The 16,196-nt window shown below is 31.9% G+C and overlaps 2 protein-coding genes across 2 annotated transcripts; both read right to left on the bottom strand.

Annotated features, from left to right (window-relative positions):
- Window positions 1–261: 261 nt before the first annotated feature.
- On the bottom strand, window positions 262–2,900 carry LOC122272791 (leucine-rich repeats and immunoglobulin-like domains protein 3). The gene is made up of 3 exons (XM_043056790.2): window positions 2,248–2,900; window positions 874–1,022; window positions 262–498 (listed from the first exon to the last, which is right to left on the bottom strand). Exons 1-3 carry the CDS (start codon window positions 2,844–2,846, stop codon window positions 353–355), a joined length of 894 nt encoding a protein of 297 aa, XP_042912724.2. The 5' UTR covers window positions 2,847–2,900; the 3' UTR covers window positions 262–352.
- Window positions 2,901–7,662: 4,762 nt separating this feature from the next.
- LOC107439100 (carboxypeptidase N subunit 2) lies at window positions 7,663–15,643 on the bottom strand. Its single transcript, XM_043056789.2, has 3 exons — window positions 14,875–15,643; window positions 9,032–9,180; window positions 7,663–7,889 (listed from the first exon to the last, which is right to left on the bottom strand). The coding sequence occupies exons 1-3, from the start codon at window positions 15,525–15,527 to the stop codon at window positions 7,741–7,743; spliced, it is 951 nt and encodes a 316-aa protein (XP_042912723.1). The 5' UTR covers window positions 15,528–15,643; the 3' UTR covers window positions 7,663–7,740.
- Between the last annotated feature and the right edge of the window lie 553 nt (window positions 15,644–16,196).

Genomic DNA, 16,196 nt, shown 5'->3' with positions numbered 1-16,196 from the left:
TTTAATTTACTTCACATTAATTAACATTCTTACTTGCATGGAGAAACTTAGCACAACTTGAACGCACCATTTTTCTTATAAATTATCAGCTGGCCCTGACGTCATTGGACACTAGTGTAGGTATTTTTGATCTTCCTCTTCTTGAAGTACCCAATTATAAAATAATAATATTTTAGTAATGACAGAATTACATAATTTCTAATGTGGTAAAATTTATTTGACTCTCTATTTTGACTATTATATTATTACAAATATACAAGATTCAGAAATAGTTGGAATGCTTTTATTGAGCTATTTGTACATTGTTCTAAAGGGATTTCAAGTGTATAATTTACTACTTGACCTTTTTTTTCTAGATACACCAAAGTTCTAACCTATTTAAAGATATTATATCTCTTCCGTTCAGTTCAATAGGTTCCACACACGTTCCAGTGGTAGAAAATGGAAATTTTTGATTGAGCAACCACTTCATTCTGCAATCACATCTTAACGGATTGCCTGTAATAATTAAAAGTAAAAGCAACAATAAAGTAAAAGAAAACATTATCTTCTGTCTATAAACAACAGATTATACACTTTGAGGAGTCGTAAATAAATTGCCAAATAGTCATTGACCTCAGTGATGCTAAGTTAATTATAGAAAAAGGTACTGCTTGTATAGTCACGAGATAAGCATCCACAGATATAAGCAAGCAGATAAGCACCGAGATAAGCATGCACAGAAACTGAATCGTAGTTCTTTTAATATATAAATAAAAAATACGACGTTAATGTTCAGTAAGCAATTTTTAACAATGTATTTAACAATACTGGATTTCAAAGAAAGAATTTTGTGTTCAATGTTTTGGGAGAAATGAAACATTTTTTTTTTACCTGCTAACAAAAGTGAAAATACTTCTTTCCAGACAGGAGCATATAGAGTCTCGTCAAGTGTATGGAAGTTATTTTCACTCAAATCAAGCATTTTCAAAAGTGGCATGTTTGTGAAAAAATCCTTTGGAAGAGAAGAGATTTGATTGGAACTAGAAACACAAAAACAAATCAAGTTTTAATTTTCAAAGTCATGTCACAGATCATTACGAAAATTTCTTTAGAAAAAATATACTTGACGTAAAAACCCTCTCACTTAAAGCTACTGAATCCTGCAACTTTTTACCATTTACTAAGAAGAGAATAAAAAATTTGCGTCAGGGTAGATATTTTTTGGGGGATGTTTGGGCTTCGACCATTTTTGAAATTAACTTTATAGTGCGATGAATAACTGAAATAAGTATAAAAGCAATAAAGATAAATTATGAAGGAAATCCATGAAAAAATTCACAGATATCGATAGTTGACTTTTTTTCTACTAGAGAGCAATTACAACATTTTTTTTTACTAGAGAGCTACTACAACAATCTTCTTACTAGAAAGCTACTACAAAAATTTTTTTACTAGAGAGCTAATATAACAATATTTTTACTAGAGAACTACTAGGATAGCAAATTTAAAAGTGTAAATAATGCCAATTCTGTCATGAAAATCTTTGTAAATTCTGAATTATTTGTCTTATTGACATATTTCAGTCTCTTTCATTTCAACGTAACGAGACGGGTGTTTTGTGCAATTTTTCGTCACTTACTTAGTGTAGGGTACTTAGCAGTTTGTCTTTGAGTAGAATTTTTAATTTAATTATTACTATTATTTTTGAAATTCCTGTACTTTGACGATATACACCACTTTACTCTACACTTTTTTTTGCTATTTGCCAATACAAGGAAAATTAGTTGAAACTGGGCATTTCATCAAACTTACATTTATTTATATATTTTTTTAAATAACAATAGCACTTGAAACATAACATTAAATTAAAAAATGCAACAGGATTTAAAACGAATTCAATCATACTTGCTATTCGTATATCTGTATACAATATCATAAGAAGAAAATGATCTAAAATCGTTTCTTATTGTTGTTAATTTGATTAAATATTAATCAATTTAATTAAGTATTAGTATATTTAATTCATTATTAATTAATTTAATTACTTATTAATTAATTTAATTAATTGTCAATTCAATTAATTATTTGCTGATTCAATAAGTTATTAATTATTTAAACTAATTATTTATAATTTAATTAATTATTAATTAATTCAATTAATTAATAATTAATTTAAAAAATTATTAACTAATTTATATAATTATTAATTAATTAAAATAACTTTTAATTTATACAACAAATTTTTAATCAATAAAAATTTATTACCTTAAATTAACCATATAAAGTTTCTTTGCTGGATTCGGAAGCATACATCTCTTCATCTCTGAAATCTTGTTTTCTTGTAAATCTATTTTCCAAAGTTGAGCAAATGATGCGAATGCCTGATCACTAATGTACGAAATTCTGTTGCTTCCTAGGTATAAAAATTCCACATAGGACGCACAACTCACATCACTATCGATATACTCCAATCCAATGTTATTTAATTGAATATGGAACACTCTTTTCAAATTTCGTAGCTGACACCAATCAAAGTCCTTAAAAAGAAAGGAATCACGTATTTCGATAACTCTTAAATCTGTCTCTAATCCATCAAAAGCTGTGTCCGTATCACTGAGAGAGGAAAGAGTAGTACTCTTTATTATTATCGTATCTATCTTAAAATCTTGGAACAAATCATGAGGAATGTACGAAAAGTCAGAATCCGTTATAGACACCGCTTTAGCTTCTGTGGGCGAGTTACCTTCATTAGACTTATAAAAGGCTTTTCTTAGATTATCAGGATTATCAATTCCTGAACATTCTATTCTGTAACCGTTTATTGTGTTGAAGGTTCTTGCGCAGAAGGAAGCTACTTGTTTCATTTGAATACATTGTACGGAGAAATATAAAAATAAAATAGCACTGCAGAAAACAGACATGATTGATTTTGAACTTGAATGGATATGCGATAAACTTAAACTTAGGCATATTGTCTATTTTATGGCACTTTTAAGAACACACGGATACAACAGATAATCTGACTACCGGGTTGAAAGTGAAGTATATATTATTCAAATAAACAGTAAAATATCTTCAAACAAAATAATAGAAAAATAAGGAACTATTTCTAGCGATTTTACTCATGTATCTAAAATTAAATCATTTAGAAACTTGTGGCACCCTTCCGAGATTTAAATCGCCTCCCGGATCCCCAGTCATTTAATATTCGTCTGTGGAAGGATATTCAATGTATGCATATAATGTATGAGTGAGTGATGAAGTTATTTCATCACGCTAATAAAATTCCCTCAATTATTTTTATTTTAATGAATGAGTGAGTATAATTAATAATATAAAATGTTATTAGTTGTAATAATAACAAAATTTAGTTAGTTATAATAATATAAGATAAAATAAAGGTGAAATTACCATTCCCACTTTGTGAGGTGAAATTACCATATTTTATAATCGGTGCTGTACAGCAGACCCAATTCTGAGTTTGCGACTATTAATGTTCAACTCCGCAGCTTTGTAATTTTGTACCCAATCCAGAAGACAAAGGAATTTACACACTTCATTGAACGCTCTATACCCTGAGCCATCGAGAATTTTATTGAGAAAGCCTGTTTCAGGACCGTTAGAGCCTGGTTGGTAGGACGTTGAATCCAGCCGGTCGAACTATCTCCGTGCTTTAAATGGCGACTGGTGCACGTTAAATTTGTCGAAATCACAAAGTCCTCCAAGTTCCCTTAAAGGTACTTGGAGAAAGAAAAGGCACTCCTTGATCAAGTATTGGGAGAAATTTGCCTTCGTAGAGGACTTTTGGAGGGAAATCACCCGCATTTGTGTTGCATGGAGTGGAAAACCACAAAAACGTCTTACGGTTATCCTCACGGCAAATGGACTCTAACTTATGATCTATCTACCACTCAGGATATTTAACGTCAGTACGGTGGACCGTGAAACCAGGTGCGGAATTCGTATCGACCGTATCGATGGGATTCGAACCCAGTTCACCTCATTGGAAGGCGAAAACTTCATCTCCTATAAAGTATTTTACTTTATTTTATAACCGTCGTTGAATAGCCGACCGAATTTTCAGTTTACGACTGCCAATGTTCAACTCCGTATCCTTGTAATTTTGAGCCCTTTCCAGAAGACAAGGGACAATCAGGATCAAGCATTGAGAGAACTTTTTGAAGGAACTAACTTACATTTACGTTACATGGAGAGGAAAACCGCGAAAACTTCCCATGATTAGCCTGTCGGCAAGGGGACTCTAACCTCTGTCATTGTTTTGGGTGTTCATCTTTAAATATCATACCGATTTGCTGCTCAAAAATTGTAGTTCTTAGAAACTTCAAAAAAGGAAAGTGTGTAAAATAGTATGGGAGTAGTATGAAATGAAAAAATAATGATTGATTATTATTAGTTCCATAATCAATAACTGTTAAACTTGTAGTTTAATGGACCGCAGTCAAGCAATTAAATCGTTTGAATAGAGTAAAAGATAAGATAAAATGATAATTTTTATTTGTATAATAAAAAGTTTTTTTTTTCTTTTTTTCGAAATTCAAATTTGTTCGAAAATTAGTGCTATTTTAAGGGCTTTTTCGGAAAATTCTTGATCGATGTTTTCTTTTAAATACTGACCGATTATTACAAAAAAGTTTCTTTCTTTCGGGATCTTTAATTTATATGATTGTTCTTGAGTTCATGTCAAAAGTAATAATAAGGGAACAATGAAAAAGAGATTAAATTATACCAGATGAAACATTTTAACATATGTATTGAAATTTTTATAAATAATTATAATTCTTTTGTAATTGTTATAAAGACATAAATTTATTTATACATATCATTAATAAGTAGGGGAGAGTCGGGTAGCCGTCCACTTAAGGAGTATTGCTTATATTACTGTATAATATTGAGTAATAATCAATATTTTTGTATGTTTCTATTGTTTTATCATCTAATTAAATAATGCAAAAAGAATAAACCAAAAAAAAAATAGTTTAACTTAAAAAAATAGAAATTTGAGAAAACATGTTTTTCAGCTCTTTTCAAAATGTGTCGGGTAGCCCCACCCAGTTACCAAAATTATGTTTTTTGACTGTTTTTTCAGGTATAAATGCAAATGACCAATGTATTGACAACAGAAAAAACCTCATTTATCATTTTTATCACAAAATTATTTTATTTATTACATATTTATATACTTTTAGTGAATTCTATCATTTAATGACAATCATTTAATAACAACAATATTTGTTGTTAAAAATTCAGATAACATTCAAATTTGAAGCAATAAAGTAATAATCTTTGCAACCGTACATTTATCGACGAAATAAAATTGGACTGTGATACCCGACATTCATGTGAGCGGAGCTACCCGAAATCCAATTTTTTTGTAAATTTGTAATTACTCGAACAATTTTTCACATATAAACTTCTTTCTTTGTGCAAATTAAACTTAAGACTACATACTTTAACGTTGTATGTATAGAAAAAATTATTTTTTTAGTATTAAAATGAAGTTTAATTGAAACATTCAACCAATTTTTCTTAATTTCATGACTACTGTATTCAACATATTTTCAAAACTATTGTTTACCATGTTACCAGCTGCATAAATACATGAAACTTTGTAAATAATCTTTTTTTAATATAACAATTAATGTCCGATGCCCCATTGACTTGAAAAAATAGTCTATACATATGAAATTGGCAGTGAGCGGGGGTACCCGCTGGGCAGGGGTACCCGGCACTTCCCTACATATGCTTCTCTTTAAATTCTTCTCATTGTCTTACGCATTTTATTTTCTTCACTTCAAAACTAGGTAGTTGTGTATTTTGATGAGATTAAAAAACTTGCAAAATGTGCTTACATAAATTTATAATAATTATACAATTTTTTAACAGAATGATCTTTGCTTTTTAAAAGTAAAAAATAAAGAAAAAAAACTTAAAACTAATGATCAATGCATGCATCAAATAATAAGACTGGAATTTTTCAGTCATAAACAATCTGTCCTCGCCTGTTGTTCCATAACTTATTTTTTTCAACTTCCATACTTAATTCAATCAATCTTCGTGAAAATTATGTTGTCTTTGGCTATTAACGTTACATTTTTAAAAGGAAACTTTCTTATATTAGGGTAAGATATCAAGGTAGAAAAATTTTTGAAGTAAAAACAAACAATAATTCGCTTCAGGAAGATCATAAATCAATTTGACTTAATAAATATCAAAGGTGAACTCTATAGTTAATTATATTGTCAATTTTAACAACATATTATTCGAAATTAACTTAACAATTCACTGCGCTCCTTAGTGAATTTGCAGAGTTTAATTTGAATCTGATTTCTTCTGATGTCTTCTATAATTTAGCATTGAAAATTGCTTTGCACCTTGTCTTATTAAAAGAAAAATATTGGATACTTGCACTTCAAGAAGAAGATCCCATAAACCCACACATGTGACCTATGCCGTCAGCACCAGCTGATCGTTTGTGAGCAAAATGGCATGTTTAAGTTGAGCTAAGTTTCTCCGCATAAGCTAAAATGTTTATTAAAGTAAAGTTAATTAATTACAGTGCCATATCGCACATCGAGTTAAGTATAATTCTTTCTCGTCTGCGTCTTTTACCCCACTTCACTTAGATTTATTATGTGTTTACGTATTTTACTTTAACCATGATGTATGTATTTTTATTTTGTGTGCCTGACACCTTCGTTGCATAGTTATTTTCTTTTGTTCTACGTGGTTGTCTTTGTATATAAAGTGAAAGAATTGAAATCCTTCTACAAGAATATAATATGCGTCACTAGTGAGAATTGATACTTGACGGGCTTGGCTTACTCGAAATAGAATGGAGTTGCTAACGTAAACAAATGCCACGTTTCAACAACCAATCAGGATCGAGATTTCCACACTGCGTCACTTGAAGGTATACCATTCACCATCAGTCTGTACTAGTTTCAAAGTTGAAGGACATGCTGTTTTTCCACTTGTAGCTTCCTTAGTTTAGTGCCCACGGACATTTCGTTAAGAATTATTGTGTGTTTAATTAGTGCAATTTGAAGCTTCAGTCATTTTAATTCTTATACTTCAGGTTTATATTTAATTTTTGATGCTTTTATGTTTATTATTTCGAAGAGTCTATTGTTTACAATTACGTTGGTTCTTAGTGAATTTATAGCATTGTAATCGCACTTTTACAAATATGTGAAGCGATAAAATAATTTTTCGCTTCCCTGATATAATTGTCGCTGTTTTTTCCCTGTATTGTAACAGCTGAAAATAATTATTATTTTTCCCCTTTTACGAAACGTGAAGAAAAATGCTAATATTTAACCTCTTCACTTTTGGAACGTTACGCATTTCGTTTATTTAAAAAAAAACTTGCAAGCTCTAAAAATATTAAATACTTCTTAGAAATAAATATCGTTGAAAATAAAATGGTCGGAAATCCACACTATTATGAAGTATGAAATGTTATGTTATACTACGGACGGCGCAAGACATAAATAGTGATAGCTGACACTCGTGTTAATTAGCCGTAAGCAATATCTAATTGGTTTTTGTTGCTAACGCTTTTCGTGTTAAAATGTCAACGGGTTGATGGCAGTGTACAAATGTGTTATAAAAAATGTGTAGATTGCACATTTTCTCGGTTATGTCAGTGAAAAGCAAAAAAAAAGCAAAAAAACCTTTTATTCTCCTAGAAAATATAATTAGATTCAAATAAGATACTTTGAATTTAGAGCCATTTTTTCAGAAGCACAAAAGTTCTAAGTGCTCTAAAGATCCCAAATGTCTTCCCTTCAATTCATTGGGTTCCGCGCATTTTCCGTAAATTTTGCCCTCCGGAAAACGATGAAGGAGTATCCACTTTATTCTACAATCACATCTCAATGGATTGTCTGTGGAATTGAAAGTAAAGAAACAATATACTTCAAGGAAATATCGATCTCAAATAAAACAACAGAAAACAACAATAAAAAACAACATTGAGAAAGAATTATGTATAAATACAAAGTTTTTATTTCTTAATTCTGATCATTAATACATTCAAACCGTGATTTATGCCACTCTGTTACGCGGAGTTTAAATGCTTTTAATTTAGATTGAGTTTAAATACTAAATTTTGTAATTTTAATTTTTTAATTATATGTTCTTGTTGCTTATTTTTCAACTTTTGTTTGCATTATTATTATATTAAGAAAAATTCATACAAGATTATTTTTCAAAACAAAATCAAAATATTTTAAATTTTCATATTATAGAAGAATTAATAAATGCCAGATCAGTGTACATAGTTTATTTTATTAAATAAATAAATAAAGATTAAATCATCAAAATTTAGGGGGGAAGCTAGTCAAAGGGATGCAAGTTATGAAATATCGACGGAAAACCATACAAATTTATTTTCAAGAACATAACTCTTTCATGGAACAGTAAATTATGGTTGCCAATTCTAGTCAATCAACGCAATGCAAACCTCATGTTTTCTTATTGCAGAAGCATACTTTACCTCTTTGTTATTTAAGAAATAGTGGTAGCTAAAATAGCAAAACGTTTGGACGCAAATAGTTAAATATTTCTAGTAGTTGAAACATTTATGGACTATTTGATATTTTTAGTCTAGCAAGAAATTAATAATTGCCACGTTAGTGCTTACATAGTTCCTTTCACTTTTATTGAAAGATAATCTTGTTGGTGCAATGCCAAAGATAAATCATTCAGCACTTTATGCAAAATGAGAGTAAATATTTTAATATAATATTTAAAAACAACAACAAATATAGTGCCTTCTATATTAAACAGATATAAGTTCGCCCAGAGGGGGGGGGCAAACAGTGTCTGGTCAAGAGTTTGAAGACCATTTGTATCCAAATTAAGATACTTTAATAGTATTAGAAAAGCAAATACAGTACCTTCTATATTAAATAGATAAAAGTTCTTTTAGAAGAGTGCAAACAGTGTCTGGTCAAGAATATGGGAACCATTTTTATCCAAATTAAGATATTTAAATAATAATATTAAAAATATACTAATATAGTACCTTCTATAGCAAAGATACCTATGGTCTTCCAGATGGGTGCAAATAGTGTCTGGTCAAGAGTTTGAAAACCGTTTTCCCTTAAATTAAGAACTTGCAGATTTGGCATGTTTGTGAAAAGATCAGAAGGGAGGGATGAGATTTTGTTGCTACTGAAATATAAAAACAATATTTAGTTTTAAAAGTAGTTCACAATTTTGCTGTGGTTAAATACTGTTGTACAACCCACTTTTCATTGTTCATTGTTCTCACCGTTAGTAAGAAGCAGAGAAGATTAAAACTAGATATAACCACGAAGGATAACCACTGAAATTCATCGAAACATTTCTCTAAAACTTTATTCTTGTCCGATGGGTCAAAGTGCCCTCTCGCAACAATAAAAGGCCCAGGGTTTGGTCTAAAAAATTTCAAAAAAATCTTTTTTTATGTCATATTTTGACTATGGAGCGCATGTGAGCGGAACTGTTTTGTCTGGAAACTATTTGATATAGTTGCAAAACGCGATCATTGGACCGGCCATGTCGTCGAGGATGCAGGAGGCTATTTACCAAGACCTATCAAATGACAGTTTATTAGAAAGATGTGTTGTGCGAACATTCAAAACAATAACGAATCGCCAAATTTTCTTATTCTGGCGTTTTCTTCAAAATATATCTATTCCAGTTAAGATCTGATAGAAATTGCTAATTATTCGGCTACGGTGATCTTCAACGATGATTTCATGGTGATTGCCAGCATGTAAGATGTCATGAGTATTCGAATAGGGAACAGTTTGAGTTTTTCAAAAGGTGCAACGCGGATCGTTTTGCACTCTAGGAGCATCGCACCTCCTCCAGCAAAGAAGAGCAGATGGAAAAGCGCATCTTCCTCCATCTGCCCGTCTGAAGAAAGTTGTGCATGCCAACGAAAGGTATGCGTTCGGGGAAGGCGTGTTTTATGGCGAAGACGTGATCCAGTTATCGCAGTTTGAAGGTAAGTCTAAAAAAACCCGGATGTAAAGGATTTGAAACTTAAATAAAAAATAAAAATATAGTGATTGCCGAAAGGTTATCACAGGTTACCCATTGGCAAAATGTTTGTTGTCTAATTATTTTTCCGTCAACGGTCGTCCCGTCTACGTTCAGCCTCGGTAAGTTTAGGCCTTGGCATTGTTTTTTTTTCTTGCTTCAACTCTGACGTTTGGGACCATGTCAATCAATTTGGGACCCTCTTTATTTCTGATATTCACCTGAATTAGTATTAAAAACGATCCAGTTGGAACTGTAGATTAGAATTTCTGATTTCTAATTAAAACAATAAAAACAAAAATATCGTTCAAATGATGAAATTTTCTTTCATTCACAACTCAAGAAGTATATATTGGATCTCTCTGCCGAATATCTCAAAAATAAACTCACCAACTTACTACATCAAAGCTTAACCCGGTCCCGCTTAATCCAGTCAGGGGGCATTTAGAGAATACTGTGGACTCTAAAGTGCACGTACATGACATCTCAGTAAAAAAAAAAAAGAGGACTCAAAAAGGTAGGCTTGGTGGCGATTCATGGCAACGCCAGAAGGCCTGAAAGAATTTAGTGAAATCTTAAAATTAACAATAGTAGTTACTCAGAAAATAGAATTTAGGAGTTTTAGTGTTCAAACATATTAGGCGAAGCATTTAAAAAAATAATGAAAGTAAAAAAAAAAACATTGAAAAAAGGTAACATATTGTGCTGATGAAAAGTACCAGAATTTGTCCAAAGCCCATGAAAACAGTAACAATTTCAAAAAGAAGAGTTACGGCAAGGCAGCCGTAAAGAAAAATCCTGAAACAAGAGGAAACTCAAAACATTAAAAGTTAGAATATTTTACAAAATTTTGAACAATAATTTAATCGAAAATTCGAACTTACCAACTCAATAGATAGCAAAATTAAGAGGGAAGAAAAGAATTCTAAAAAAATTATCAAACAGCAGCGGTCGCCATAGCAGCGCATGCAATCACGACGCATGTGCACTGTTTACTATTACTCTTGAACACAGTTGAAAAGTGTGATGAAGTCCAAACAAAGTGCCCACGCCATCAAACCCAAAGCAATACGCTCACAAAATCTTCCTTCAAAAGATTTTTTTTGGCATTTGGATTGCAGAAAAATAACTCGATCAATTTCGGTCGCTTCGGAAATTAGTAAAAAATTTATGTTGCTATTGTTTCAATCAGCAGTATGGCTACTGTTGCATTTTTCCGAAATTTCGATTTTCTTTTCACCTGTGTTTAAATGCCAAAAAATTAATTTTCTTGTCTTTTTTTTCGAATGGCCACCATTTTAGGAAAAAATGCCTTTTTTAACAATATTTTTTTTAATTTTAGCCATAACAACCCTCATACATAATCGTTGATTTTTTGGTCTCATCTGTTAAAGATTACACAGTATGGAGCTGAGCCCTTCCATCAATGCTCGGCGTGCTCTGACATCTTCGTCATCATTTTAATATTTTATTTTAAATTTTTCCGGGTCAAAATTTTTTTAATTTATATCTAAAAGGTGATGAAATAAAACTATTAAATCATTATCTAACTTATCCTTTCATTTTACGGGGAACAAATTGCTCAAGATAAGGCTTAAATAGAATCTCTAAACCCGAAAAAGACATTAAAAAGTGTTAGAAAAAGTACATGCATTTTTGTCTACTAATACTTATTGCATGTAACCTATTGGAGTATTGTAAAGATAGCTCAAAAATTGCCGAAACACGATTATTCAAATGTAAATATTCTAGTATACGAAGCTTGGCCAACGAATACCTGAGGAGGCCTTTCCATTTCTCTTCTAACCTTCAGTAAGCGTTCGGCCCGAACATGGATGAAATATAGAGAACCTCCAAAACCAGTTCCACTGTCTCCTCTGCATTTTTGGTGGGGGTATTTGTACTTCCTGGGGTGTTAAAGTAACCTGAAACTAATCAACTAACCACTGTCACGAAAGGGGGATGTCGACGGCAATCGTCTCTTGGAGAATGAACTTGGGGGTGGAAGTTGCCTTCCTCCCTTACTCAAAGGTAAAAAGTGCCATGTGTTTCAAAGGCAATATTACAAAAAGTAATAAAGATTAAAAAAAATTGACCTACATTTTCGTGGATAGGAAAGAATGCAAAAATTATTAGTATTTTTTTTTTAATTGATCACTCCGATTCTTAAACAAGAAAAATCGATTCAAAGTATGACAAGCCCGCCATAGACTTTACATGTTAAAAGCAAAATTGAGGAGTCAGCTTGGTTCAACACTTTTCTCCCGGCGGCAACCACGATGGGGGAAGCGACTTTCTGATCATTTGAGCTCGCCCCGTGTTCTTTGTTGGCCAAGATACGAAGAATCGTAATGGTAAGTGATTAAGAGTTGTACAATGTAGAGTATACTTTTTTGTCGGGAGGTAAGATAGGAGAAAAAATTGGCGGAAAAAAGTACCAAGACTGTAAGTAAGTAAGCTGTCAAGACTTCTGATGTGGTATTCCAAACTAAATTGAATGTGAAAAAGCCCGAAACGATTAAACAAATAGTTAAAAAGGCTTTTCATAGCTCTTTCTCCAAGAAAAAGAAAAATAAAAAGCCACAATTTAAGTGCTTTATGCTTGATGCAAAGTTATAATCTTAAATTATGTACGCCACTTTGCTGAAAGAAATTATCCGGGCTTTAAAACGGGCAAATAACTAAAATATTCTTTTTTTCTTTTTTTTTCCAAAGGCAGGCACTGAATTTGAATCTTTGCCTATACTATGCCAGAATTGTTGCTCATTTCGCGTTACCCAGCGGGCACCTGTGAACCAAAGTCACGGAGGCGAGCAACATTGACCACGCCACACTGCCACAAACCTGTTTATAGGGTGGGCCACATTCACACATCATACACACACACAACAGAGGACAGCACAAAGAGAGAGAAACATCCATGCCCAGAGCGGGATTCGAACCCGCAGCCTATGGCTTCGCAGTCAGGCACGCTAACCGCTCGGCCACCTGGCCGGCACTAAAATATTCTAAAAGTAATTAAGCTTTTCTAAAAAAAAATCGCTTATTTGGTTTCATTTTCTCACCTAGAATAAAATTATCAAAATCAGCACTTTATTCCCATTTTGTACAGATTTTTATGAGCCCAGATAATGCAAAAATGCAGTCAATTTTTAAATATTAAAATATTAGACCACAAACACTCTTCATTTTCTCTAAATTTTTCTCCATATTGGCGTTTTGTGCCATTTTCAGAATAAACATAGAGGGAGCTATGAGTAATGAGTAACGTTATGAGTAGTTATGAGTAACTTTTACAAACTCATATCAAGGCCGGGATAGCCTGGTCGGTAGGGCGCTGGGCCCATATCCAAGAGGTCGTGGGTTCAATCCTCGCCAGCCGAAGACTCCCCGTGTAGTAAATGGTGACTGATGCACGTTAAATCCGTCGAGTCTCAAAGTCCTCCATGTTCCCACAACAAATCAATACCTCTGGGGGTACTGATCCAGGAGTTTCCTTGTCTTCTGGATTGGTTCAAAATTACAAGGCTACGGAGTTGAACGTAAGTAGTCGTAAACCCATGAAATTGGGTCGGCTGTTCAACGACGGTTATAAAATAAAATAAAACTCATATCAATGATGAAAATAACTTATTATTCATTAAAAAGCATCATTTTATATACTACATATCCCTTAAAAAAAGCCTAAATTTTATGTGTAAAATGTACAATATTGTACTTGTGCATACACATGTGACATAGATATCTAAGCGCATAAAAGATTGTTTATTATACTTTTTAATACTGAGTCTAATGAGAACAAACATGCGGTAATAGGTAATTTACACAACAAAAGTTTAATTCACGCAATCGGAGCTTAAAAATTTCAGTTTCAGGCAATTTTAATGCTAAATCGAATATCAACAAAGACAAGAAATTTAGAGGGTAAAAATGCTTTTGTAGAAAAAATACAACTTTATACTTGTTCCCATTTGCACATGTTGCAAGTTATCAATGCAGACAATTTATGTATTAGTGAACAGAAAGAGACCAATCACATTAGTCAGTGAAACATACCGTTCAAAAAATACAATAGATGAATCTGTGTATAAAAAAACTGTTTTTGGACTTATTTTGAATAAACAAACCCTTACAATTTCTAAATTATTGACTAGATAGAATTTGATTTTGTCTCATTCAATTGTCTTCAATTTTATGTTTTGACTCAGCCACTATATATCAATTTCAGATGCATCAATCAATAAAAGTCGAAACTAGCATATTTGTATAGACAAAAATCCTTACAACTTCTGAGCTATGAGTCCTATTTACTCGTGTTCGATTTCATTAGATTTAGCTTACAATAACATATAAACAATAATACCTCCCTTAGAGAGAAATGTCATATAAGTAAATTAATACAGGTACAAAATTGTACTTTTTGTATAGAAAACGCTTATAACTTTAAAATTAATTCGATCATCTCGGGGATGAGTTCTTTCGATTCAGTGCAAAAATCACATAAAATACAATGCTCCATTTGGATAAAAAGTATTATGTATTTTTCTCCCATCATTCCTTCAACTTTGTCAAAAGCTGACACGCACAGTCACGAAGCTTTTCACCACTTACTAAGAGGAGCATCCGTAACAGTTTGCAACAAGTTAAAACTTTTTATGAGGGGGACGTTCTAAATTCTATTTTTATAGTACTATTACGATCCGTAAAAAGTGAAGAAAACGAAAATACATTTGATAATAGGCTATATATGATACATTACTGTAATGTATAATGACTATTAGACTAATTTAAGCATTACTTAAGTTTATTTACTTGTATAAGTATACAAAAATGACTTACTCCAAATCAATCCTTGAGAGTAAGTTTGGAAACATGCTTCTCTTCAACTTCGATATATTGTTGTCCCTTAATTGTAAATTTTCAAGATTAACAAATTTGGAAAATCCTTGATCACTTATGTATGAAATGTTGTTGTATTCTAAAAATAACTGCTTTAAATTAAACGAATGGGGGAAATTCGCATCAATATCAATGTATTTTAAACCAATATCTATCAGCACAATTTCTTGTAGATGCGTCATGTTTCGTAATTGGTACCAATCGAAATCCCCAAAAAAGACACAATGCCGCATTACAAACCTCCGGACTCCTTTTTCTGCCCCAACGAAGGCCATGTCTGTATCACTCAGAGACATTAAAGTAGTCTTACTTATCTCTATCCTTTTTATATTGTCATGACCTTTCAACAAATCATGAGGAATGTACGAAAAGTGAGACATTGTTATTTCAAACACTTCGACATCCTCAGTTTTAGAAGAAAACCAACTTTTTAATATTTTGTGATAAAATTTTTTTAGATTGTCAGGATTATGTATTCCAGAACATTTCACAGTATATCTGTTAAGATTTCTGCAGGTTAGAGAATTGTTCTGCAGTTGGTAACATTCCGAAAGAAAACACAAGGCTGAAACGACCGCGTAAAAAACGAGCATGTCAGATTCGTATCTTGAAAAGTTTGTAGAATTTTAAATGTAGATATAAATCGCCGTTTTTATCTGTTTTGTGGGAACACTTCAAAGCTGGTTTTAGAATGAAATTGTTTCTTATCGTAAAAGATTATTGTCACTTCGTCTGTTATCTATTTTTCTTCTTCCTTTTGTCAAAAGTTGCGTTTCTTGCTTTACCCTTGTTGCAAATGTAAATAGTAAAGAACGCACCTGTATATACGTATCTCACTACCTCATATCTTACCTCTAAATTCTTCAAGATATTAAAAAAAGACACGCCTCTTAACAGAATTCTAATTAAAAAATAAAAAATGAAGTTTTGATATCTAATAGGGAGATAAGGGAAATAAAATAGGAGATATTACTAATTGGGAATTGAAATGAAATTTATATATATATTTAGAGTTTCAGTGTCAATAGTGTAATGTTTGGGCAGATTGCATCTGAGAATAATTTCATGAGCTACTTCCTCGTTGAAAGGCGCCAGCGGATCCAGGCAGAAAAACTCCCGAATCAATTCTTAACTTTTTCCATAGAACAATCGAATTTCACATTCACTTTCGATTCAGCGATACTGGAAGAAGGTAGCTCTCACCAATCATGTTACTGTTAAACTCATTTCCTCTTTTTTTCTCTATTAAATGTTAAGTTTGA

The sequence above is a fragment of the Parasteatoda tepidariorum genome, chromosome 5, assembly GCF_043381705.1.
Source record: "Parasteatoda tepidariorum isolate YZ-2023 chromosome 5, CAS_Ptep_4.0, whole genome shotgun sequence".
Taxonomy (NCBI): domain Eukaryota; kingdom Metazoa; phylum Arthropoda; class Arachnida; order Araneae; family Theridiidae; genus Parasteatoda; species Parasteatoda tepidariorum.
This window is presented reverse-complemented; position numbering and strand designations above follow the sequence as displayed.